Source organism: Chrysemys picta, chromosome 8 (assembly GCF_011386835.1).
Source record: "Chrysemys picta bellii isolate R12L10 chromosome 8, ASM1138683v2, whole genome shotgun sequence".
NCBI classification, from domain to species: domain Eukaryota; kingdom Metazoa; phylum Chordata; order Testudines; family Emydidae; genus Chrysemys; species Chrysemys picta.
In genome coordinates, this window is record NC_088798.1 from 101,685,514 (window position 1) to 101,710,333 (window position 24,820).

General features: G+C 39.8%; 1 protein-coding gene across 7 annotated transcripts in view; it reads right to left on the bottom strand.

Annotated features, from left to right (window-relative positions):
- The window catches only part of FAM13B (family with sequence similarity 13 member B), an 81,334-nt gene that overhangs the window by 20,398 nt on the left and 36,116 nt on the right, over nucleotides 1–24,820 (bottom strand). For all 7 annotated transcript variants that reach the window (XM_042850913.2, XM_005295880.5, XM_042850912.2 and 4 more), the window contains 5 exons: nucleotides 15,705–15,746; nucleotides 14,391–14,546; nucleotides 10,406–10,541; nucleotides 890–957; nucleotides 131–185 (listed from right to left, as the gene is read on the bottom strand). In XM_042850913.2, coding sequence (XP_042706847.2) covers nucleotides 131–185; nucleotides 890–957; nucleotides 10,406–10,541; nucleotides 14,391–14,546; nucleotides 15,705–15,746 — 457 coding nt within the window. The remainder of the gene's footprint in view (nucleotides 1–130; nucleotides 186–889; nucleotides 958–10,405; nucleotides 10,542–14,390; nucleotides 14,547–15,704; nucleotides 15,747–24,820) is intronic.

Consider the following 24,820-nt stretch of genomic DNA (forward strand, 5'->3'; position numbering starts at 1 on the left):
ACTAACACATACCACACACACGAGAAATTATCAAAATCGTAACCCAAGTTCGCTGACAGAGTGGAAAAGCTGTTGAAAACTTTAGTTTACAAAAATAAGGAAAAAGCAAATGAAAGAAGCAATTTCTTACCAGAACCAATTGTGAAGACATTTTATCATTATCATCGACTGATTCACAATCTTGCCTAAAAATAAGAGACAGACTGGTTATTGTTTTAAATAAAGATTGTTAGCTGATAGTAGCGGCTGGTGATATTCTGCTCTTCACAAGTAATGACAACACTACCCTATAGAGATGGAAGGAGACATCTAGGAAACTGGCAAATTGTTAGACATCTGTGTGTGGAGGACTTTACACCGGTCATATAAAGACCTTCTGTTATTCTCTTGTTTGCAATAATTGCTAGAACTGTAGTGGGATTTCTGAAGAGAATATTCTGCTGTATTGGTGAAAAAAATTGGGTAGCAAATATTACTGAACTTAGTATTTTAATTCTTCATTCTGCTCTTCCCCAGCCCAGCACTTAAGATTTGAGCAGTAACAATCAAAAATATATGTCAGTTGTATTCCGGCTGCACCAAGGCTGCTTCTGACACCTTCCCTCTCTCTCCTTCCCAGAACACGTTTGTGCGAATACACAGTCAGACAATCATGTTTTTGCCTTGAATCTTTCTTTTTGAATGAAAAAAGAAGTTCTGTGAACTCTGGATGCCAACACTACAGAAAGTTTTTCTGCCTCACCTTTCATATTTTAAGTTGCAAGTTCATAAATGCTCCTTTTTGCCTCTGTATGTTATTGCACTGTGACCAATTACCATAAACAAATTAACACATTTTAAAAAATAATCCACAACTTCCAACTGATATTAGTGAAAGTGAAATGCATACCTTTCACTGTTGTTTTCTTCGTCAACTTCTGCATCTTCATTACATGGCTTCAGCAATATGCCAACAGTCTGTGGGCAAAAGATTAAGTTTAGACATTTTTCAGACAGATATTTTGTAAAGTGAAAATCTTCCTATAGTCACTCCTTGCAAAAAACAAGCCAGAGCTTTTTGTGGATCATATAAGTCAGGTCCAATTGCATGATTTTTTTTATATTCAAATGAAACCAGTAAACCCTTTTACACAAATAAATAAGGAGAGAACACACAGTGCACAGAACTAGAAGTTCAGCAGTAGCTTTCCATTTTCAGCACATCCATAAGGTTTTTTTGTCCACCTATGTTTGTTTAGGATGTGGGCAGCATTATTCACTGGAATGTGCCAATCTTAGGCCAAATTTTGGGCCTGAATATTGTTAAGACAGTAACATTACCTAAGTCTAAGATAATTATGTTGGATGAAGGCTTCTGTTCAGTATGTGTAAAATGAAACATGTCTGATGGACTTTCTAAAAAGGGACTATTAATCCTGGTTACTAAATAAAGCTACAACAGGGCTGTAAAGAGATGGAGAAATCCTGGCAGTTACTGTGACACTATCTCAGAAAAGCATGTTAGATGGATATGCGTCACCATTTTGTCTGTTAAATCCTAATGTAGATAATAAGACTGATTGCTCCAGCTTGGAGTTCACTGAATTTTAAAGACTAGATGCTACTGTAACCAGGTAAAACAAAAACAAATGTTCATAGAGGGTACCCTTTTAAAAAGCAAGTGACATATTTGGGATGGTTATTCGGAACAGTATGAAATACAAGAAAGACCCTAAATTACCTTAGTGTCTGAAGCACAAAGTTAATATGGCAGCTCTCAAATCAAATGAAAACTGTTTAAACAGCATGTTACTCAATACATCTAAATCAATACAAATTCATGTACAGCAGTCACTTTTGCAAAATAGACAGCCTTCTATCAGATAGGGCCAATTCACCTTATGCAGTAACGGAGGTTTGAGATGCGGGTCCCTGTGGGTGCTCAACTTTACGAGCGCAGGGGCGCCTGGACACCTGATCAGAGATTTATGGTAGCAGTGCCTGGTTGGGTTGCACATGCACGGTTCCAGTCTCGCACTGCTTCAGGCAGTTAACTGGCGCTGTGCAACCAACCCCTGCTCTGTTCCTTCTCTACAGCAAGAACTACTAATAAACTCCGAAGCAGTGTTTATTAGGGGAGGCGGGAGGGTAGTAGAGCACTTACAAGGACACACATCTCAAAGAACCTCCGTTACAGCACAAGGTGAGTAATTTTCTCTTCTTCCTCAAGTGATGTCCCTGTGGATTCTCCATTTTAGGAGACTTCAAAGCAGTGCCCTCCGGTGGAAGGAGGGACTTCGGAGTTGAAGTTGTAGCAGATGAGAGTACAGTGTGACTGAACAGGGTATCGTAAGATGCATGTTGTTGCAAAGCATAATGCTGGGTAAACGTGTGTAGTGAGGCCCAGACTGCGGCTCTACAGATTTACGTGATGGGAACATTGTGAAGAAACACTCTCCCAGAGCCCTATCAGCCTCCATAATGTGTGCGGATCCCCGTAGGGAGTTGTCAGTCATGCTGGGGTTAACACAGTTTAATGTAGTCTGATATTCATTTGGATAGCTGTTGTTTGGATATAGCATTGCTTTTTGATCGTTCGGTGATTGAAACCAATAGTTTTGGAGACTCGTGAAAAGATTTTGTTCTATCAATGTAGAAGGCTATAGACCTGCAGACATCGAAGGAGTGTAATCTGGACTATCGTCTGTCCATACGCGGTTTGAGAAAAAATGTAGGTAAGTGGATTGGTTGATTGAGGTGAAAGGATGAGACAACTTTAGGTAGAAAGTTGGAATGTGGTCTGAGGGACACTTTATCTTTGAAAAAGATTGTGTAAGGTGGATCAGCCATGAGAGCTCCTTGAGGTTTTCTGTTTCCGCCCCTGATGGTCATAGTATCTATGGCGTTGTGCATACAGAGGGGGTCGGAATCTTTGAGGGGGTTGATAACTTCCCTGTCTTCTTTTGATCCAACGTGTGTGAATGCCCAGAGATCACAAGTCGCCCTTGAGTCCTTGAGAGTGTGTAACGACTCGTCAGTTTTGTCCGCAAAGCGTTTGGCTCCCTCGAATGGTAAGTCTTCTACAATCGACTGTACTGGCTTTGGAATTCAAGATAGAAGGAGCAAGGAAGCCCTCCTCATAACCATCGCGGTTGCTACAGATCTCACTGCTGAATCTGCCAAGTCAAGAACAGCCTGTAATGCTGTTCTGGTTATGAGTTGACCTTATGTGATGACCAATTTGTACTGTTTCTTTTGTTGTCTGGAATAAACTCAGTAAATTCAGAAAGACTCGCGTAGTTATCGTGGTCATACTTTGCCAGTAAGGCTTCGTAGTTGGCTATTCATAATTGTAAGGTCGCAGAAGAGTATGCTTTGCGGCCAAAAAGGTGGAGTCGTTTCCAGTCTTTGTCATATGGGGTGTTTCTGGAGTATTGTTGTCTACCCCATTCATTGACTGCGTCAATCACCAATGAGTTTGGCGTTGGATGTGAAAAGAGGAATTCAGTGCCCTTCGCAGGCACGTAGTACTTTTTAATCAGACCTCTTACAGGTAGCTGGAATCTTTGCAGGGGTTTGCCAGAGCCACTACACACGGTCCATAACCACATAATTCATTGGAAGGGCAATTTTAGATGAGGTTGATAGGTGCAGTATATCTACTAATTTATGTCCAGACTCCTGGACTTCTTCAGAGAAATGTCCAGTGAGGTGGCAACTCTCTTGTAGAGGTCTTGGAATTGTTTGAAATCATCACCTGTGTTGGCAGGTGGGGGCATAATCGTGTCGTCAGATGAGAATGAAGAGAAGTGGACTTCAGGTGCATCGTCCTGGTCAGAGAATTCCTCCTCCTCTTCGGCCCCATTCTGAGGTGTCAGGCTGTGTTAATAAAGATAATTGATGTATGCCAGCTCTGGGAAGACTGACAGGTACACGTTGTTGTTGTGGATATGCTGACCACAGGCTCCAAAATGGCCATTGTGGTGGGAAGGGCATAGTGGGCATCCAGGGTTGCCTGTACCAGGGTTGGTTCAGAGGATTTGCTGAGTAACCCTTGGATGGAGGAGCATGTGTGATGGGAGCAGCCACAGGGGAGGAATATTGTGGAGAGTGCCCGGCATCCTCATCTCCATCTTCATCCTCGCTCAAGAATTGTGGAGCAGAAAGAGGTGGAGAGCTGGGTTGACTAGCTTTTGCGAGGACCGAGGTACGGTCAGTGCAGAAGATGGGAGACACCAGTACCAAAGAGACGGAGAGGTCTTTTTGGCGCAGGAATTGCTGCGAAGCACATGGCATCGGTACCAGTGTGGCAGGAATCAGTACCGTATGCTGAAAATGGCATGTAAGTACCAGTGTGTGACTGGAGTGCATGATGCCCGCACTAAGTGGCATCATTAGCAGCGTGGTTGCCGACATGCTCGGTATGAAGTGTTTAGTCGTGTCTGGTGGTTCCACAGCATGGAGTTTCATTTTCCCCTTGATGCCTGTGTCCGAGCTCAGCTGCTTGGCAGCTTTAATTTTCTTGGTACCGACAGTGCCGCAGGGTCCTGCTGTTTCAGCCGTTGACATGGCCGGTGTGGGCGGTGCCAGGAGTGTTTGCCCATTAGCACTGGCCCAGTGCACACATATCAAAAGGCAAAAATGTCCCAAAGACCTCCACTGTGCTGAACATCAGGCACAAAAACAAGAGTGCATCTATGTAAAAGGATGTGATTTCAACATATTTAAAAAAAAAAAAAATCAAGATTCCCCTCCAGGTTCTTAGTATCTGTACTTCTGATATTGAAAGGGAACGTTTACTCTTTAAAAAAAAAAAAAAGTACATAGTTACCCTGCAGTAACTGTTGTCCTTCAAGATGTTGTAGTCCGTGCAGATCCCACTGTAGGTGCACATGCACCCCATATGAGCCAGACAAGATTCTTTTTGCTAGCAGTGTCCATCAAGGCCTTGAACAAACCCTGAGTCTCCTCGTACTCCTATAAAGGCATAAAAGGGGGGTGGGCTCTGAAACCCCCTCAGTTTTCTCGCAATTCCTGTGAGGCAGAGGACTCTGAAAAGCAGAAATGGATGGCAGATCTTGGAATTCACACTGACTACAAAATCTTGAAGAACCACAGTTACTGTAGGGAAGTGACCATACTTTCTTTGTCAAGTACAGTATGTGTCACTGTGGATCTCACTGTATGATATAGGCAAGCAGTAACTGTATGGGGATGGTGGGTATGAGGAGTATCAATTGTGTTAATCAAATAAAGATTGATGCACTGCCCTTCCAAACTTGGTGTCTACCCTGGCGGCCAAGTCAAGTGCAGAACATTTAACAAAATTCAACGGATTACTCCACGTAGCTTCCTTACAAATCTCTGGAACTGGCACATTTCTAAAGCAGGCTGAGGCGGCTGCCTGTGCCCTGGTGGAGTGCAGCTTCACATTCAGAGAGAGACGTTCACAAGACAATTAGGAACAGGTGGAAGTGCACTGTGTGATGTACTTGGAAAGTTTCAGAAGAATGCTGAGCCTTTTGATACAGCTGATATGGCCACACAGAGATGGTCTGTCTGGATATTAGAGCAGAGTTCTGGAGAAGTCCAGAGTGTGAAGTTCTTTTCTTCTTGGGAAGACAACCAGTAAGGTGATTGAGTCGAGTGAAATTCTGAGACTACTTTGGGAATGAACTTGGGGTGTGGTCTCATCACCACTTTGTCCCTGTGAAATGGAGCATAAGGCAGTTTAGCCATAACAGCTTAGATCCTGCTGATTCTTCATGCTGACGTATGACAACCAAGAAAACCATTTTGATGGTAAGGTGGTACAATGAACATTCTGATGGAGGTTCGAAATGAGGTTCCATGAGCCACAAGCAGACCACACTAAGGTCCTGGGTGAGAGTTGGGTCTCTAACCAAGGAATAGGCATGGAGAAGGTCCTTGATGAATCTTGACACCGTGGGTCATAAGAAAATGGAATGCAACTGAACTGGCACATGGTCCACTCATTACTGCTAGATAGACAGAGAGCGTCTTGACAGTTTCAGAACCAGCACATAGTCCAGGATCCTGGGGTTCAGTGCTTTGCCTGGATTCACCTTGGTTTGAGTCACCCATATGGAAAACCTTTTCTATTTCCACAGAGTAGGTTCTTCTTTCCTGGTCTGCATCAGAATTTCCTGTACATTTCCGGGATGCTTTTGATACGAATCACAGTGCCAGTGTAGTCTGCTCCATCTCACTTGCTGTTGAATGAAGCCTAGGGGGTATGTCTGGGTCTCTCTGTATGAGATGATGTAGAGCTCTTCCTTGAGCTCCTTCCCCTGTTGTTCTAGGAGTTCCCTTTCAGTGCCTTGCTCTGAGGTCTGGGGCAATGCCTTTGATGTTAAGCTTCTGGATGCATCCAACACCATGTATGACATCAACGTGGATGTCAGAGCCAGCTCTTTGTTCAGTGCCAATTTCTCTGCCAAAGTCTTAAGCATCAACTGCCTACTTCGGGGGGGGGGGGGGGGAATCTTTTTTCTAATCAAGGGCCATTGATCCACAGCAAAAAGTCATTTGCGAGCCCACACAGCCCCGTGGGGGGGGGCTGTGGTTCCTGGCCAATGGGAGCTGCAGAGCTGGTGCTGAAGGCAGAGCGCGGCGCTTTCCTGATCGCTCCTGTTCCTAGGGGCTGCAGGGACATGCCAATCGCTTCTGGGAGCTTGGCCTGGCAACCCTAGCTTCCCCCCGCAGCAGCGTGTGCAGCTCCAGCCCTGCGAGGTGGGAGGGCGCCAAGGCTTGGGGCTTCCAGCCCGCAACACAGAGACTTGCCTCGCGCCAGATGAAATGAAGCAGTGCGCCCACTGGTCCATTGGACTGTGCTGGCTTAACCAGTACAGGGTCCTGGAACCTGGGTCTTCAAGGTCCAACATGACTCTTTTACGGGTTTAAGAATTGGAGCTTCAGTCTTGTCTCTCTAGACTTCTTTCCGGGTCTGGATGGAGAATAAATAGCAGACTAAGTACTTGCTGGGTATGTGGGCTGAATAGGTACCTGCTATGTCAAGTCTTCGAGCAGAATTCAATTAATCACAGGATGTGCAAGGCTTAAAGCCTGTGGATTTTGAGTCCGCCATCTTGAGTCCTGGTACCAGAGAAGTGGGGGTGTCAGGTGAGCAGAATTCAATCCAAGTGGAGTTTATTCAGTCCAAGATTTTAAAATGAAGAAACTAAAGGCTGTTCTGAAGATTCTTCAGAAGATCTGAAAGTTTTTGACAAGATAGCTGATGCTAGCGCACCAGCAGGTCAGACATTTCCAAGTTCCATCTCACTAGCACAGGTAGCAAGAGATAACTGAAGGAGCGACACAGATCCCACGTTTTATGCCCTCATGCAAGAGCACAAGGAGGCTCAAGGTGCATGTGTGGTCCCAGTGGACGCTGCTAATGAAAATAATCTGGTTTCATGCACATAAAGCACATATGCACCTACAGCGGAACCCACACTGACATACACCTCTACCTCGATATAACGCTCTCCTGGGGAGCCAAAAAAAATCTTATCACGTTATAGGTGAAACCGTATTATACTGAACTTGCTTTGATCCACCGGAGTGCGTAGCCCTGCCTCCCCCAAGCACTGCTTTACCACGTTATATCAGAATTCGTGTTACAATCGGGTCACGTTATATCGGGGTAGAGGTGTACTTGAAGAACAAAGCTTGCACTGAAATTCAATTTTTTAAATTGTGGATACATCTCTATTGATCTTCAATTTTACAACATATAGCTTTTGAACCTAATTTAAGACCCTCATACTGCAAAGAATATACACCAATGAATTTATATTTATGCATAAATTAAGCATATGTGTAAGTCTTTTCATGTCTGGGGTCCTAACTGGCAATATTCCATTAAGATATTGCAAATATTCTGGTCTCAAAAAGTCCTATTTCATGGTCTGGACCTCACCAGCATGAAAGAGAACCTTTGATCATATCAGTATAAAATTACTTTTTAGCAGTCTAGCTAAGATTTCTGGTATTAAAAGTGATTTTTTGATATTTTATTAATTTAAATAACTAGATTAACAAAAGCTTAGCCTGCATTTTACCAACAAAATCGAAGTGTTAAAACAGTCAATATCAGAAAAAACACTCCCTGGCTACTTTAAACCATAAATGACTTTGAATAAAAAAGGCTACCAGTGGGAAGGGGAATTAATCTGTTTATAAAAGACAAGAAGTTCACATTTTCCATCTGGCTAATTTTAAAACCTAATTTCACGTTTTAGTTTTTACTTCAGTGGACAGCACTTCACTAAACTCTTTATAAAGAGATTTAGTATTAAAACTTAAGGAAAGAATCTGGAGAATTCGTATGTTCAAAAACGGTAGTTGCCCAAAAATAAATGAAAATCCTGATATCGCTGCAACAGCATACAGAGAGATAAAATTAAGGGACATCATTTCACAAGACATCAAAAATAAATTCAGTTCCTTAGGTGGCTTAAGAGAAAAGTAATTGAACAACAGCAGTTTTGTGCGAGAACAGGACATTTAGATGAAGAATACATTCAGATATTTGATTACATTAGTAGCAGTAGTTATTTATACTACAGTAGTGCTGAGGAATTCCAATCAATGGCCAGAGTCCCATTATGCTAAGACCTACGTGAACATGTAGTAAGAAGAGAGTCTTTGTCCAGACATTTTATAATCTAGATTTATATGGGAACAGGTGGAGGAATCCCACAGTGAAGAGGTATGGATAAACTAAAGTTAGCATATTTTTGCGTAACAAACAGTACTGTTTACCACCTATCCAACCATTTTCAGATAGTAGTACTTTTGCTTCAGAAGTGTTTATCATTTATACACCCTGGACAAGTTATGTTCTGCACAGTACAGTCAGCTGTTTTGGTTTTTATCAGTGCATATCTTTTAATAACATTGTTTGATCTCATAAGAATACAAAGGACGGGGGGAACCCATGTTCCACTGGAAACAAAACAGCTGGTAAGGTTTAGGATTATGAGTTTGGGAATTTCAGGCCATACACCAGATCATCCTTGATCCATGGTTTTGCGTGTGTGTAACTAGAGATTTAATTTGCAGCTCATAAACCAACACAGGGTAGTATATGAAGCAACAAATACTTCTTCAAAACCTTTTCCATAGTGTTATGCTTCTGTTCAACTTTACACAGAGTTGGTTTTGTGTGATGAATTCAAGTGTAACATACAAAAAGCAAATTTTTAGTCTGCCAGTTGATGTCTGCATTTTATTTTTGAAAATTCATTTTTATAGTTACTTTCTAAACTTCCAAAGCCTACAGATATTTTAAGTGCTGTAATGTTTTTGAGCACAATAGTAGTAGGAATAAAATAATACTTAGGAACTTTTTTATATTATATATATGCTATCAGAACATCCCACAGCACTGTCCAAACACCTATTAAAGTGTGGCCTTTTCCCCTCTAGGATGGGAAAACTGCCAATCGTGGTCTGTTTAAAGGAAGGTATTAATTTTATTTTATGTTAAGCTCTGGACCATTTAGGAACCCCAACTGACTGCTTTTTCTTCCTCTTCACGGGTAGAATTCTCTCCCTCTGCACACCTAAGTTCATACATCAGCAAAGATGGGACCAGCTGCCACCACCGCAGCAGCACCTGGGGCAAGAGACTGACTGAAAAGAAACAGAAGCTACTTCAAAGAGACTGGGAGGAGTATCGGGGAAAAAAGGAAGGAACACATATCCCCACCACAAAAGTCTGTGGGAAGTGTGGGGGAGGGCTGGGGAAAAAATTAGGAGTGTGGGGATGATGCTCGGATAGGAGAACACAACAGGCCAGTTACAAACCCCCACTTTCCCCACAAAACCATACCAAAGGCCTGCCAGACACAGCTGCAGTGTTTCAACCTCTGCACAATTCCTACTGCTATCTAACACTTAGGACTGATGTTACTTTAACTGACCTAGTGGGCTCCTCTGCACTACCCTCCCCAAACAAACAAAAAAACAAACTAACAACACTCTCTCCACAGCCTTCCCCCTAAGTCTCCTAGGGCTGTTTCTTTTGGGAAAGGTGCATCTTCTTCAGGAAGCCTTTGCTAACCCAGGTGCTATTCCAGCTCGCCCTATCCCTGCTGATGCACAAACCCATATGAGCAAGAGATAGGGTTGCTATCTGTGAAAATGAAGAAAAAGGAAATGGTGAGTCAAGGGCCCCTTAAGATACAAACAAATTAAATGTGATCAGTCCTACCCACATATACTTCAAAAAGAGACTGAGTTTGGCAGAAGAGGCAAGTGATTTTATCCAGGCAATACAGCAAAGCGAAGCAGTGTCACATCCATAAGTAGAACCCAGGTCTGCAGTCCAACTCTTGTGCTCTAATCACAAGATCATACTGCTCTAATATATAGAAAGCATGCCCTCTGCTCCTCTTACCTGGTCATTTTCTTCTTCCTCATATACAGAATCAGGCTGTATAACTGCACTGTCTAAATCAGTGCAAGCCAACGTTTCAAAGCAGTCTCTAGTATTCTCACTGCTATTAATATCATTATCTTTAGTAACATCATCCCTAAAAGAGACAGAAACAAGCAGCTCAGAAGAGCTTACAATAGCCTATGTCATGGCTTCACATGTTCAAAAGAGTTATTGAAAGTTATTTTTATTTAAAAATCCTGACATTTTAAATAATTTTGAACATTACAGGTTATTTGCAACAAAACTATCCTGAAACACAAAATGACTGGCACTACCTGGAGAGTTAGGTAACATGTCAAAGGATAATACATTTGGAGCTATTTTAATAAAACTATTTAGAACAAGGAAAAACAAAATTTATTGGAATAGTATTTATTTCATGGATATATATGTATTTTCTAATCAGTTGACATTCTAATGACCATTAAGTAGTACACACAATGGCATAGATGTTTCTTCTGTAAGAAGAATCTTACACAAGAATTTTGACCATACAGCCAACCATTTATCCATTGATTGAAATGTAAACCAATCATTTTAGGTTGAATAACAAAAGAAGTATCCTTCCAGTTATTAATGGTGAGATCCATAGTAGTAATCAAGGTATTGGCAAGCATTTTTTACATTAAGCACAGAGGCCAGTCAGACATTCGCTACCTGCGACAATGTGTTGCCATTATTCATTAGGACACTGAAGGCTAAGAAGATGAAGGGTTTGTATACACAGTGGATTAATTCACACCAGAGCGGTGTAAATTCTAGTGTGCACTAGCATGTTGTGCATTAACTGGCCGGTGTGGACCTTGCTGGTGTGCACTGAAATATTCCTAGTGCATATTAATATAGTACTGTTTGAAATGGAAACATTAACACTCACTAGGGAAACTGTCACATGGACCTGTTGGTGCACTAGTCTGCACCAGGAGGTGTAAATACCAGCGTGCACTAGCATGTTGCGCATTGTGTATACAAGCCCTAAGTTGCTGACATTCACTTCTTAGATATCAGTTTTTGGTTTATGATAGAACTGGATTAAACTAAGCAAACCATAGTTTAAAAAAATATCACTAGATGAAACCTTTTACTCAGTTGGTATTTGAGACTTTTATGTTTCACCATTTAGGAGATTAGCAGTTTCTTCCATTTCTACCAAATGTATCACACCTTGTAAAACCTAGGCATGGAGTTTTGAGGTTTAAGGAAAAAAAAAAAAAAGTCTCTCAAACAGAACAGGATCAAGATTTATCTGAGAGGACTCAGAAGATTAACTGTCCACTCAACAGCATTATTAAAGCAACTGTTAATTACCTTAGGACTACACCCATTAAGTTTGCCATTCACAAAAATGGGGGGGTTGATTATAGACCAGGGGTAGGCAACCTATGGCACACATGCCAAAGGCGGCACGTGAACTGATTTTCAGTGGCACTCACACTGCCCAGGTCCTGTCCACCGGTCCGGGGGGCTCTGCATTTTAATTTAATTTTAAATGAAGCTTCTTAAACATTTTTAAAACCTTAATTACTTTACATACAACAATAGTTTAGTTATATATTATACACTTATAGAAAGAGACCTTCTAAAAACATTAAAATGTATTACTTGCATGCAAAACCTTAAATTAGAGTGAATAAATGAAGATTCGGCACACCACTTCTGAAAGGTTGCCGGCCCCTGTTATAGACCCAAACTGGTAGATGCAAAAAAGCTCCTGCCAAAAAAATTCTTCTTACCTTCTTCCATTTACTAGAACTGTGTGCAAAATATTTTACATATTCAGATATACGCTTCTAATAAATTGTGGAGAATAAATATAGAATTGTGAAACACTCCAGAATTTTTGAACAGAGACAATTATTTACCCCACATATACTGCATACATAGAGGCAGTATTCATGTGATAAACTGCAGCACTATGTGATAAAAATATATCATGAACCTTTGGCTGCTTCACCTTTTCTCTTTCTACCCCCTCTGCATCCAGGGGCTTATTACAACATACTAACCTGCTGAGCAGCTTCCAACAGCCTTTAACAAGCGCTCTCCCTGTATCAGATGTCCAACAAGATGGGTTGAAAGTTTAACAAGTAACTATTCTCTTTGTTTTTAAATTAAGCTTTGTGCCAGTATTCTAAGTTTTCAATAATATATTCTCTGAATCATACACTTTTACTTCGCATGTTTTCTTTGTGTTTTGGCCTTGTACATAGTACAAATAATCCACTGGCTGCAGTGTTTAAAGGGCTCATGATGCCTCTAGAAGGAATGTTACCATAGAGTGTCTATTAATCCTCAGTGGCTAGGATGAATACAAGTGTTGAAATGCAGCACCAGTGCCAAAAACGTCTATCGGTTTCAAGTTTAAGATAAATAAGGGAGCCTGCACCCCTGTGATGCAAGCCTGGCCATCCACTAAAGCGCTCATGATGTATAAAAGGGGAGAAGCTTGTGGACAGAAGGACTTTCAGACAACTATACAATTTTACTTATAAACTAATCTATGGAACTTTTAGCTTATAAAACTAAAATTCTGTTATAATAATTTGTCGTCTTTGGAAAATATAAATTACTTGTAATTGTTCTCTGAAGGTTTTATAACAGAGTACTGAGACAGATACTGCACCACATGCAATATCTTTGGGGTGCATTGTTTTAAATGAATGGTTTATGTATGGCTGTGTTCCACCCCACGGAGGAGGGCTACCATAGCTGCTCCTGGAATCAGAAACAGTGGGTGGTGTAGGCAAATCAGTCAGGTTGTAACCCCCCGCAGAGAGGTATCACCTCCTGGGGAGGTTCACATCTACACATTGAAACTAGATTCTCCAGAGAGTAGCAAACAAAGAAAGGATTTTTGAACAAATAGCTTGAGTTTAAACTGACTCAAGGCCTTCCTTCTCATCCAGCAAATGAATAGGCCTTCTGTCCAAAAGGCCAATGCAAGCAGAAGGACTTGACTTTCTCAGCCCCGTAAGACTGATGGGTGATATCTGGTAAACTGTTTAGCATGTGTGTAGATTATTTTGTTGTTTTAAGGTAAAAGAATTACTATGAAAAACAGATTAAGAATAAATGGGCTTACTTAGAAGGAGCCGTGTGGTAACTTATAACTGCAGGCAATAGACACGTCATAGACTTCAGAGAGAAAGGAAAGTGCATGCACTGGCCTGTTTAAGTGGTCTGGATTGGTGGGGATATTGCAGTACAATCCAGGGTGCTGTGCAGTCTTAAAACCCAGGCCAGGCGGGAGTGAAACATGGTGACCGCTAGGAGCCAGGTGCCTTAAGCGAGTGCCCTTGGCGTACCACACAGGGGGAATACTGGTGCAGTTACCCTAAAACTGTGAAAATTATTATCTCCAGTCCCATGTCTCTCTGCAGGTTGTGATTTTTCAAAATGGGAGTGTTTTTTATAGTAATTTGGTCAAAAAATCATTTTAGCTTGTGTGCGCGCGTGTGAGAGTTTTAAGTAATTTACTGCTCATGTGAGGTTCTTGATTAAGAGGGTGGGCAGAAGTGCAAGCTTGCACACACTGCCTTGCCCACCTGGAATCAAAAGAGACTTCTGCCAGGAACAACCAAAGCTAGGGGTGACAGAGCAATTTAGGCTTTATGCCCATTCAATCATTAGAACAAAAAAACCTATGGCCGAGTGTCCTAGTGTCAATTATGATTTGTCTAGAAATCTAGAATACGTAACTGCCTCCCCATTGACTTGTGTGCATCATACCCTTGAATGCCTCTCACTTAAGTACAAAACGTGCAAGAAGAGATCTATTAAAAACACTTACTTTTAGAGCAAAGAACAGCAACAAATGGAATTTGAGTTCATTTAAGGCAAATTCAAGTTTATAAACATACAAAACTTCTATTGTGGCTTTTTAGCAAGTCTGAATTCAAATATATGTCCCTAAGCAATGCATTAGAGAGAGAAAAATTCTTACTGGTTGTTAGATCCTTCCTCATCCCTATTAATATTTTTTGCTTCATTGTTACAGACCAGTCGGTGCTGCTGTAAATTCTTAAGATCATCATCTATGCTGCTCTGCAGATCGAAAAGGTGCTGCTCCACAGCTGCTCTAATTGTTCTTTCTAAAATGCTAACAAATAAAAGTCAGAGAATTAATGTTAAAGACATATTTTTACTTTTCTTGGCATCAGTGGATTTGTGCGGGCAGAAAATAGAAAAATCAGACCCTTAGGAGACCTTAGGCTCCCCAATACAGCAAGACAAGACAAAACAAAAGACTCGCTAATCTCTCAAATACGACCACAGCTGTAACTGGAGTTATTTGTTTCAGAGTGGTAGCCGCGTTGGTCTGTATCAGCAAAAACAATGAGGAGTCCTTGTGGCACCTTAGAGACTAACAAATTTATTTGGGCATAAGCTTTTGTGGGCTAAAACCCACTTCATCAGTATTTGCTTACTTAATAGGATTTTAGTTACAGACAAAATGATAGGCAAGACATTTATATAATTTATTATATTTACAGTATGGTAGGGGCCAAGAGGCCTCAAACAGATACCTCATAGGGCCAGACACTGTATAAACATAGGTTATGAAAATCCCAGCCAAAAGGGCTAATAATGTAAAAAAAGATAAGACATAACAGGTGAATGGGACAAATAAGATGGAAAGGTGGGAGAGTAACAAAACAGTGTATTTTAACACAGACTAGCTGTGGCAGCAAGTCTTTGTCAACTGGCAGAATATAAGATGCAAACTTCTAAAGAAGGGCCCCTAGCGGGAGTCACAACAGTTTTTTCCAAACTCCTTCACTCCCATCTATTCTGGAACAATTTGTGTTTACTTTTGATCTGCAATTATATTTGCAACCCAGCTAAACTTGGGCTCACACTACCAATTAGAAGAAACCGTAAAACTGCAGGTGCGAATGCAAGTACCTAATGACAATTTTGGCATTACACCAGAGTTTATAAAGCACCCATCCAAAGAAAGTGGGGGGAAAAAATGCAAACAGGATATTTAGGAACATAGGTATTACCATACCGTGAAAACCTATGGTTCCGTGTCTAGTTCAGAACAGCATGCATAAATACAATGAGCTTCTTTTACTTCTGAATGCTGAATTACATTTCATAAAGCGTATATTCAGTACTAAAAGTCTGGTGTATAAATTATTGTGGTCACATGTATTTAACTTATCTGTTTTGAAAGCAGGCATGCCAATTATGGCACAGACTGGTAAAAGCAAAACATTGGGATACAAAGACTTTATATATTAGTTATACTTACTCTGCAGAGGCTGGCAAGATGCTTATGGGAGAGAGATGAGCACTGTAATAAAGAAGAAATTGATTATCTTCACAAAGATACACTACACAAATATTCTGGAAGACAAAAGGGAGCTTTGAGGATACTAAAAAAATTGAATCAGCTCAAAGAAATACACATATGCATGCAGTAAACATATTGGCCAGCAATAGTATTGCTATGTGCCATGGTTCCAACCTCAAGGGAAACAAGGAAAAGCTGGACCAATATTTGGATAGAAGAGGTCTGAAACACCCATATATTGCAGAAAGTTGTGTCAACAGCAATTCTGTAGTTGTAAGAAATTGAAGAACCCACACCCCAAACACTTTAGGGAGCAGTGAGCTGCTGTACATGCAGTCTTTCATATGAGAGGTACTAATCATTTGCTCTTGAAAGATTGAGAGAGGCTTTACATAATATAGATGTTAACCTCAGAGCCCACAGCAAATTCCAAAACATTCTGCCTACCTTGCTTCCCTCTACAGTACCAGTTCACTAAGGTATTTTTCACTCCCTGTGAAACTATTGCAGAATTTTACTGTGCAGTGTGAGAAAATGCTGCAGCCCACCCCAGAAACAGCTGCCATTTAAGTGCAGACACTTACCTCACAGGTTTTCGAGGCTTAGTTACCTGCTATTAAGCACTTTGCATTTTGGTGCTTTTCATTCAAAGTTTTCAAAGTATTACTGTGAGCATTGTTTAATTGAGAAGTATACTAAATGCCTGAGCAAGGTATACCCACTCAACCAAACACAAAAACATTTTTTCCTTTGCAAATTCTAATTACAAAGCTTCAATTTTGCATACTATCACAAATAAAACGATTGCTCCAAAACAATTTTTCAGACAGACTTGCATAAATATGCTTGTAGTGAATTGAAACAAAACTAAGGTCTACTTTAAATGACAATGACAGTCACAGCCTTATGCTTTTCTCATGGTCAGTGATAAGGATGTGATCACATACACAAACAAGACTAGAGAGAAATGCCAACTTTATTTAAACTAAAAAGAGGATGGGGAAAAGGAGGGGACACTTATCCCAAGCTCTAGGTACTCCACACATCATACAGAAAAATAAATTCCGGTAGCTACTTCACCATATAAGAAAAATGAACCAGCAATCAGAAAAAAATTGGTGATCTGATGCCAGATACAACCAAAATGTACAGTGGAAACCCTAATGTATTAGTGGAAACATTAGTACCTCTCCTTGCAATTATATTAAGAAGATTCAACTGAAATCCCACCAGCATTGGTCAGCATTATATGGCATCAGTGTTCACTCTTAGCTCAGGCTATCTCCCTATTGACTTTACCATAGGTTGAATACATCTGGGAGTGCCCAGCTCAAACTTGTTGATACTGGCTAATCATAAGGTAAGTATTATACTAGCTAGCTGCTCAATACCTACCGTCACATAGGTTAGTAAGTAGCTTGGACTAACTATCCAAACAAGTAAAGCTTTCCTGTATTTCCTTCCCCCAAAAGGATGTGGTGGAAAACAGGATTACATGCAGGAAAGGACTCTCTACTGATGGTTTCTGACAGAAGGAGGGGAAAAAAAAAAACAAGGATGGTTTTGGCCTTATTAATAGCTGAGATTGATATGACTTGTATATTGTCAGTGTGTAATATAACACTTCAATAAATTAGTTAGCACTGTACAATGATGGGAATTTAAACAAGGCTGGTGCATGGACTGGCTTTTAATTTTTTAGTAAAGGGTAGTCAATTTTGCAGCCAGTTTTTAGTGAAAGGAAAAACAAATCCATTTTCAGTATGCTTAAAGAACACTGGTGGTTCTGAGGTACCATTTTAGACAGATACTCCCATTAAGCTCAGGAAAATTAAAACATACCTGCTTTACAGGCTTGATCCCGCATCCACTGATTTCAAAGATGCAGGAATATATACCCAAGCCTTCCAACATTAATTTCTTCCCAATGCTTTTGGGATAAAAGAGGCTAGTTTTGAATTTATTTTTTAGGTGCACAGTTAAATTTCATTGACATGAAGGGGAACAATAATTCAACTCAACCCTACCACACCCACTCAAAGTGTTTTGAGTTTTTCTATCAGCAAATTTTATTTTGACAATATTTAAGTAGAAACATTTGGAAAACAAAGCAAAAATGACAGTTGGGAAAGGAACAGGAGAACAAAATGGGGAGAAATTAAGACCCAGGACAAAAATAAGGTAGGTGAGGAAGATAAGCAACGATTTCAGGGGTGGGAATGATAAGAAATAAAAAAAAAAAAAAAAAAAAACCCACCACAATTAATATATTTTACTTGACAATCACTACAGAGGTTTTGTAAAAGCTATTTTACAAGAACAGATTTAATTAGTAAACAGCTCTTTTAACAGATATTGACGTATTTTACACCTTTACCCCGATATAACGCGACCCCGATATAACACGAATACTGATATAACGCGGTAAAGCAGCACTCCAGGGGGGCGGGGCTGCGCGCTCCGGCAGATCAAAGCAAGTTCGATAGAACGCGGTTTCACCTATAATGCGGCAAGATTTTTTGGCTCCCGAGGACAGCGTTCTATCGGGGTAGAGGTGTATATTATATTCCATCCTTCATCTTGAAATGTTTTACAAATAATAAACAAATCAGTTTACCATTAAAATATAGTCACCTCTAGGATGGTGGGTAGCAGCTAAGGAGACACTTAGAGCATAGCTCACTGCAAAACACTAGTGGGAGGAGGGAAGCAAGGAAAATTTTAGTCAAGGGCTCTAGTGCCAATACCATCTTATGAAACTGTGATGACTAGAGACCTTTAATGTGCTCACCGAGCTTCATATAGATTTTTGTCTGTCCACCTTCAAAATTACAGAAGACGGTGTCAATATTTTTGGGATTCAAACTAGTGATTCCAAAGAGTTCAAATTATTTCAGACATGATGCTGAGACCACCAAACCCTCCAGCTCTAAAGGGCAAACTTCACGTCCTCCAGCCCAGGCCACTTTATATCATTCAGTAGTCCTCTTAATACACATCTAGGATGCACTTGTGTTACTCAGCAGAAGATGTGCATAAATCAGCACTATTCCAAAGCCTGAAGAATTCTCTTATTTTTAAAGGAATCTCTTATAGCTCCAACTCTAATCAGTTTAGCAAGTTAGCACTTTGCAAAAAGTGTATCAGTCTTAGTTCAAAATATATCACACTTCAGAACCTGCTACCACAGTCAAAAGAATTCTTGCGGGTTGTAAACTACATGATGGCTTGTATACAGTCTTAGTGCAGAATGACACAGCAAGAGACAAAAAGTAAACATATCTTTAGGTTTGAAAGTGCTACCATGTTTTGGCAACTAAGGAACACCTAATAATTGATACCATCCCTCCGTTCCTGTCCACGAATAGCCATGTTAAAAAGAGAAATGACATACAAAAGTGCAATTAAATAACTAAAAAAAAAAAATCAGATTTTTTCTTAATGTTTTTTATTGATTGCATTTTTATAGTTCATTATGTTTACACAATATTGTTTCATACTGTTTTATAACCCTCCCCAAGAGTAAATATTTAGTCTTTATATAGCATTTCTAGCTTAAAGAAGTCTGTTATTTCAAATCATTCCAAACTAGCATTTTTAATTCATTTACCTGTGCAGCAGAACTTTGCAGGCCATTCTGATTATTTTTGCTATTCCAAATGAGCACTTCATGTAAAAATACTTCATTTGAAAAACAATAAAGTATGATGTTGGCCGTTGACTATGCATACTGCTTGTTCGATTTCTATGGCTGCTTGTCAGACGGTACTTCTGGAGTGCTGCACTAAACCCTGCAGTCTAAATAGAAATAGACTGCAACATGAGGTCACTACTGACAATAAGCTGCCCAATCAACACTTTAAAGCTTTCCTAGTGTATACTTCACACTACTTATTCTGGGCATGAAACATGGGCGTTTATTGTATGTTGACCTAAATATTATAATCCATTTTCTAGATTTTTTTTTAATATGATCAGAAACAGTACAAGTAGAAAAGCAAGACAATGTATTTATTTAATATGCCCTACTCCTCATAAACCAAGGGCAATATTAAATTGCTTTATTAAAAGTGTCTAATGTAATAAATACCACACAGTTTATAGGTACAGAAGAGTAACTTCTTTTTGAATTTTATGCAAAGAAGAGATATGTTCTAGAACTTACTATCTTTCATGCATCTCTCTTTGACAACCCCATGGAATACACAAAATAGTTTTACAGCAGTAAAAACAGAATGAACCTAGAACTTTTAGGAATGAACTGCAAAGAGTAAACAGCAAGCATAACTGTTGAAAATTCTGCATAAATTTTAATAGATGAGGATTTTAGTGATTATCTCAGTAAGATCTCTTTAAAATTAGTTTGTAAAAGTAAGTTAGCAAACAACATATGAAAGTCAGCACTGGCAGAGCAGATGAATTGAAGTCCCCTGGTGATAGGCTTCTGATGATGCATTAGAAAGAAGAAGAATAAGGCTTCTAAATATGTAGTGTCACCTACCGTACAAGTGTTCCTCTGACTGATTAATAACCCATTTTACCCAAAGATTATTTGACTGTTTAATCTAGGTACCATTTTCAAACAGTCACTAAATCAGGCTGTATTAGTGATGGCTGTCCATGTTTTCAAATAATAAACACACAGAAAGACCAGAAATAGCATTAAAGCCATACATTCAAAAGAAAATAGTCAAAAAGAGGAGGAAAACAGTGCACAGCATTAGATTTAATTATAGCACGTTATATTCAAAATTATTAAAATGAATTTCCAATTAATGGAGTCTAACGTAGGTGCCACATTACCCTTAATCTGATGAACATACCACCTCAGCCTCCCTTTCCCTCTCAAGGAGTTTTTGCAGATAGGCTATAAGGCAAAATGTTGAGCTGTGACTGTCGGTCTTTGATATTTGGTTCCCAAAAAGCTAACAAAAACTCTCATTCAGAATATATCATGTTTAAAGGTAAGTTTTTTTCCCCCATCTTAAAAACCTGATACAACAGTGAAGAAAAAATCTCTAAATAACTGAAGACAAATACTAACTGTTTAAAAACACACACTTAATATATGCTTTAGATCCTCAAAAAAGGAAGGAGCCTATGTATATCAATGTTTACATAGCTACAACACAAGAGTACTAAGCACCAGGCAGGAAGAAAGGGACTGGGGAGTGATACATTAATTACTTGCACTTTTGATGATGAAGTAGCCACTAGCTAGTTTAGTATATTTATTATAAGCAGAGCTGGTAGCACTGCCTATTAAGTAGCAAAGAGTCCGGTGGCACCTTATAGACTAACAGACGTATATACCGATGAAGTGGGTATTCACCCACGAAAGCTCATGCTCCAATATGTCTGTTAGTCTATAAGGTGCCACAGGACTCTTTAGTGCTTTTACAGATCCAGACTAACACGGCTACCCCTCTGATACTTGCCTATTAAGTGTCATCTGACATTTGCCATTACAAGACCCTATTTTCAGTTGCTTATAAAACTTTGCCAAACTTTAATCATTTGAGCTGAAATTTTCCATTCCAGGTGTCTGCTACAGGCTGAATTATTTTGGAAATTTTCAGCCAAAATAGTTCACATCTTTCCAAGAATGAGGCTAGGAAAAAATATGGTTTTGCCCATGTTAAAGAATTCTGATAACCTTTTCTTTGGTAAGACAAATCAAAACCAATCTCTTGTGCCCCCATGATCTGGAGCAGGGACCTGAAATTTGGTAGGGGGGGAGGAGCCTATGCATCAGGGATGTGCCTTTTGCTATTTCCACAAAAGTCTGCCCTAATTTGGGCACCTCAGAAGTATCTGAAAAATCACAGTTCATACATGCACAGTCGAGACTTGCTTAACAGCTAAAATCGCCCAAGATTCGGTCTACACATGACATTCTCCAGCCTGGGGCTGAGAATTTCCCTGCAACTGCAGCTCTGGGCTGCTGAGGACTATTAGGTTCTTGGTCCTGGCATCTGAACTGACAGCAGGGAGTCAGTCTCTCCTGTGTTCTCAATGACACCATCCAGTATGGAAGAGGAAATTGCCTAATTCAAATCCAGAAGGGACAGGAGCTGGACCTACAAAGGAGGAGTTGGGGTGGCTGGGAGCTGGATGAAGGGGAGAACACTAGGCACCAACAGGTGGAAGGTGGGACAGGGACTGGCTGGAGAAGGAAACTGGGAGAGAGAACCAGTAGAGCAGGGGGAAAAGGGGAGAGGAGACAAAGCTGACAAGAAGCTGCGTGCAGGGGAAGAATTGGGATTGAATGGGCAAAGAGACTGAGACAAGGAGCTTGGAAAGGGGGTAGAATGAGATTGAATGAGGATCCAAGCGAAAGAAAGAATGACAGATTGGGACTGGGAGCCAATGGGGAAGAAGAATGTATGTGAGGGGCATGACTGGAGGCCAGGGTTGTAAAGAAAGACTGACTGTGGAATCAGGAGGGGGGTGATACTAGGACTGGCTGGGCAGGAAGACTAGATTGAAAAGCCTGAAAAGTAAAGACTGTGACTTACTAGGTGAGGAGACTGGGACTATGCTGAGGGGCCAAGGGGGACAGTCACGCTGTTGGCAGCAAATATCTGCAAAACATTTGCTAATCTGTTGCATCCCCCTCTAGTGCTGGTCCACAAAGAGAAAGACAACGTACTACTGCTATGAGTTACCTAAGGAAGAGCTCCACGTAAACTCAAAAGCTTTTATCTATCACCAACAGAAGTTGGTCCAATAAAAGATTATCTCACCAACCATGTCTCTCTAATATCCTGGGACCAACACAGCTACAATAACACTGCATATATATGACTTGCATCTGAAGAAGTGAGGTTCTTACCCACGAAAGCTTATGCTCCCAATACTTCTGTTAGTCTCAAAGGTGCCACAGGACCCTCTGTTGCTTTTTACAGGTTCAGACTAACACGGCTACCCCTCTGATACTTGACTGCATATATCAGTTACTCTGTTCACTCAAGTAGTACAGGTCTGTGTGGTGGATCTGAAAAGTTCCAACCCTGCTGATGACCCATGCCAGGGTCAACATGATAGAATGTCTGTTTCCAATTTGTGTGGGTAATTTCCTAGTCTGTTTTTTTTTTTTTAAGAAATGTTAAACATCAAAACTTGCTAAGTCAAGTTCTCAGAAGTTAGGAAATGGCAGAAGTAAGGTTACCTATGCAGCCTGGGTTTGGCCCCTTGTGTGTATGTAGTCTTTAATTACATGACCACACACTATTTTTCCCACAAGGAATAGAGGGTTAAAACTGCTGCAAATTTTTATATCCCATACTGCATGAAAAGAAATATGGTGACTCACAGGGTCTCTTAAAAAACCCTCTTCAGTTCAACACTAAATGAAAGAACTGGAGCAAGTATTTTCTTTTAATCCCTGTACAATCTTTTTGAAACAACATTAATAAGCTAATATCTTGCACAACACAAGACACCTAGAATTCCTGTTTGTCTTTTAGTAACCACTTCAGAATGCATTTGCTTGAAATGACAGAAGGGTCTATATTCAGGAACGGTATTATCAGAGCTATGTTCTCCAGACTATGATGTTCAAATTGCCTCTTCACACAGACAATCCATTCCTTAGGTCCAGTTAGACTAACAGTTTAATAACCTCTCCAGTTTTACTAGAAACTGTACATTTTTAAATGTAAACTATGAGAAATTAGTTTTAAGAGTCTGGTTATTTAATTGCTATAAAAATAAGAGTTTAGAGGATGCTTCAAAAAGAACAAATTATATAAACAATCCAAATTTTATCCAATATTAAAGATTTTATTTTTAAAACAAAAAAAAGACTAGTTAGCACTACTGACTGACTCTTAAATTTTAGGATTGCTTTAAAAATTAGATGGAATTTGGGAGCTAACACATAATAGCTTAAAGATAAATATATTATTACACTACCTTCATATTTATAAATTCCAAACACGTGAATAACTTATGGATACTACTACAATCACTTTAAACCTGTACTGGAACAAGGGATATTATTGAAGAAATTAAAAGTTGCTTACAGAACTTGCCCAGTCAATGGCCTTGGGGTTGTTGTTTTTTTTGGCTGGTTTTTATTTTTGGGCAGAGAGATAGTTTTTTTTTTTTTAAGCAAGCTAAGCAACTACAATGTGATGGATAAGAAATATTAACAGCACAACAAATGTCATTTAAATTACAAAACAACACAAATGGGTTTCTTTTTCATTTGGCAGTTTTACCCTCTTTATTAAAAACCATTTACTTTAGCACAAGCATTCTTTCTATAAATTACTACAGCAAGTATGTCAATGTAGTTAAAGTGACACATCAACCTGGAGCCTTGCCAGTTTCAAAAGGTCAGTTTCTGGCACTAACCCTGTACCTAAATCCCCCCCTTCACCATTCTTTTGTTTTTTCCTTTTTCAGCATGCTTTTCTCTCCCCTGCTACTATGAGAAATGTCCCAAAGGAAAACTGAGCACACATAGGAAGTTGTAAAAACAACTGCACACACAGTGCTATCAAATGCATAAAGTAAAACTGAAAAAGCACAGAAACAATCTTAGACATTACCTGTGACAACAGTAAGTAAATTTTCAGATAGAAGTGTGATTTTCTTTTTTAAGTTGATGCGTCTCCTTTAAGGATCTGTCTTCGCTAAATAAAGGAGGACTTCCAATCCATTTCACTGCCCTCTTGCTAGACTCTGCTCCCCCAAACTATAATATATTAAATCTATAAAAATATAAAGCTTCTATATCTAAAACTATATATAAACAAAACTAAAATGTGCAAATGAAAAAGCAACCATTTTTTCTTTAATATCCCATCCCATTTTCTGTCATACTCTGCTGCACTGCTTCTAATTTGGGTCCAATCTTGCAAGGAGATCTGTGAGGACACAGAAGGCTGCCCGAACAGAGACTTTTGTAGGATCAGGGCCTTAGTTAATCCCAGGACCTTACAGCTCTCTGTAAAGTACCATGCACACCTATGACACCTGTAGAAATCTAAGTGTCACATTTCCATTATAAATTTGTTTTCAATAATTTATAACCAAAGTTAAAATTCAATCCAAATGAAGTGGAG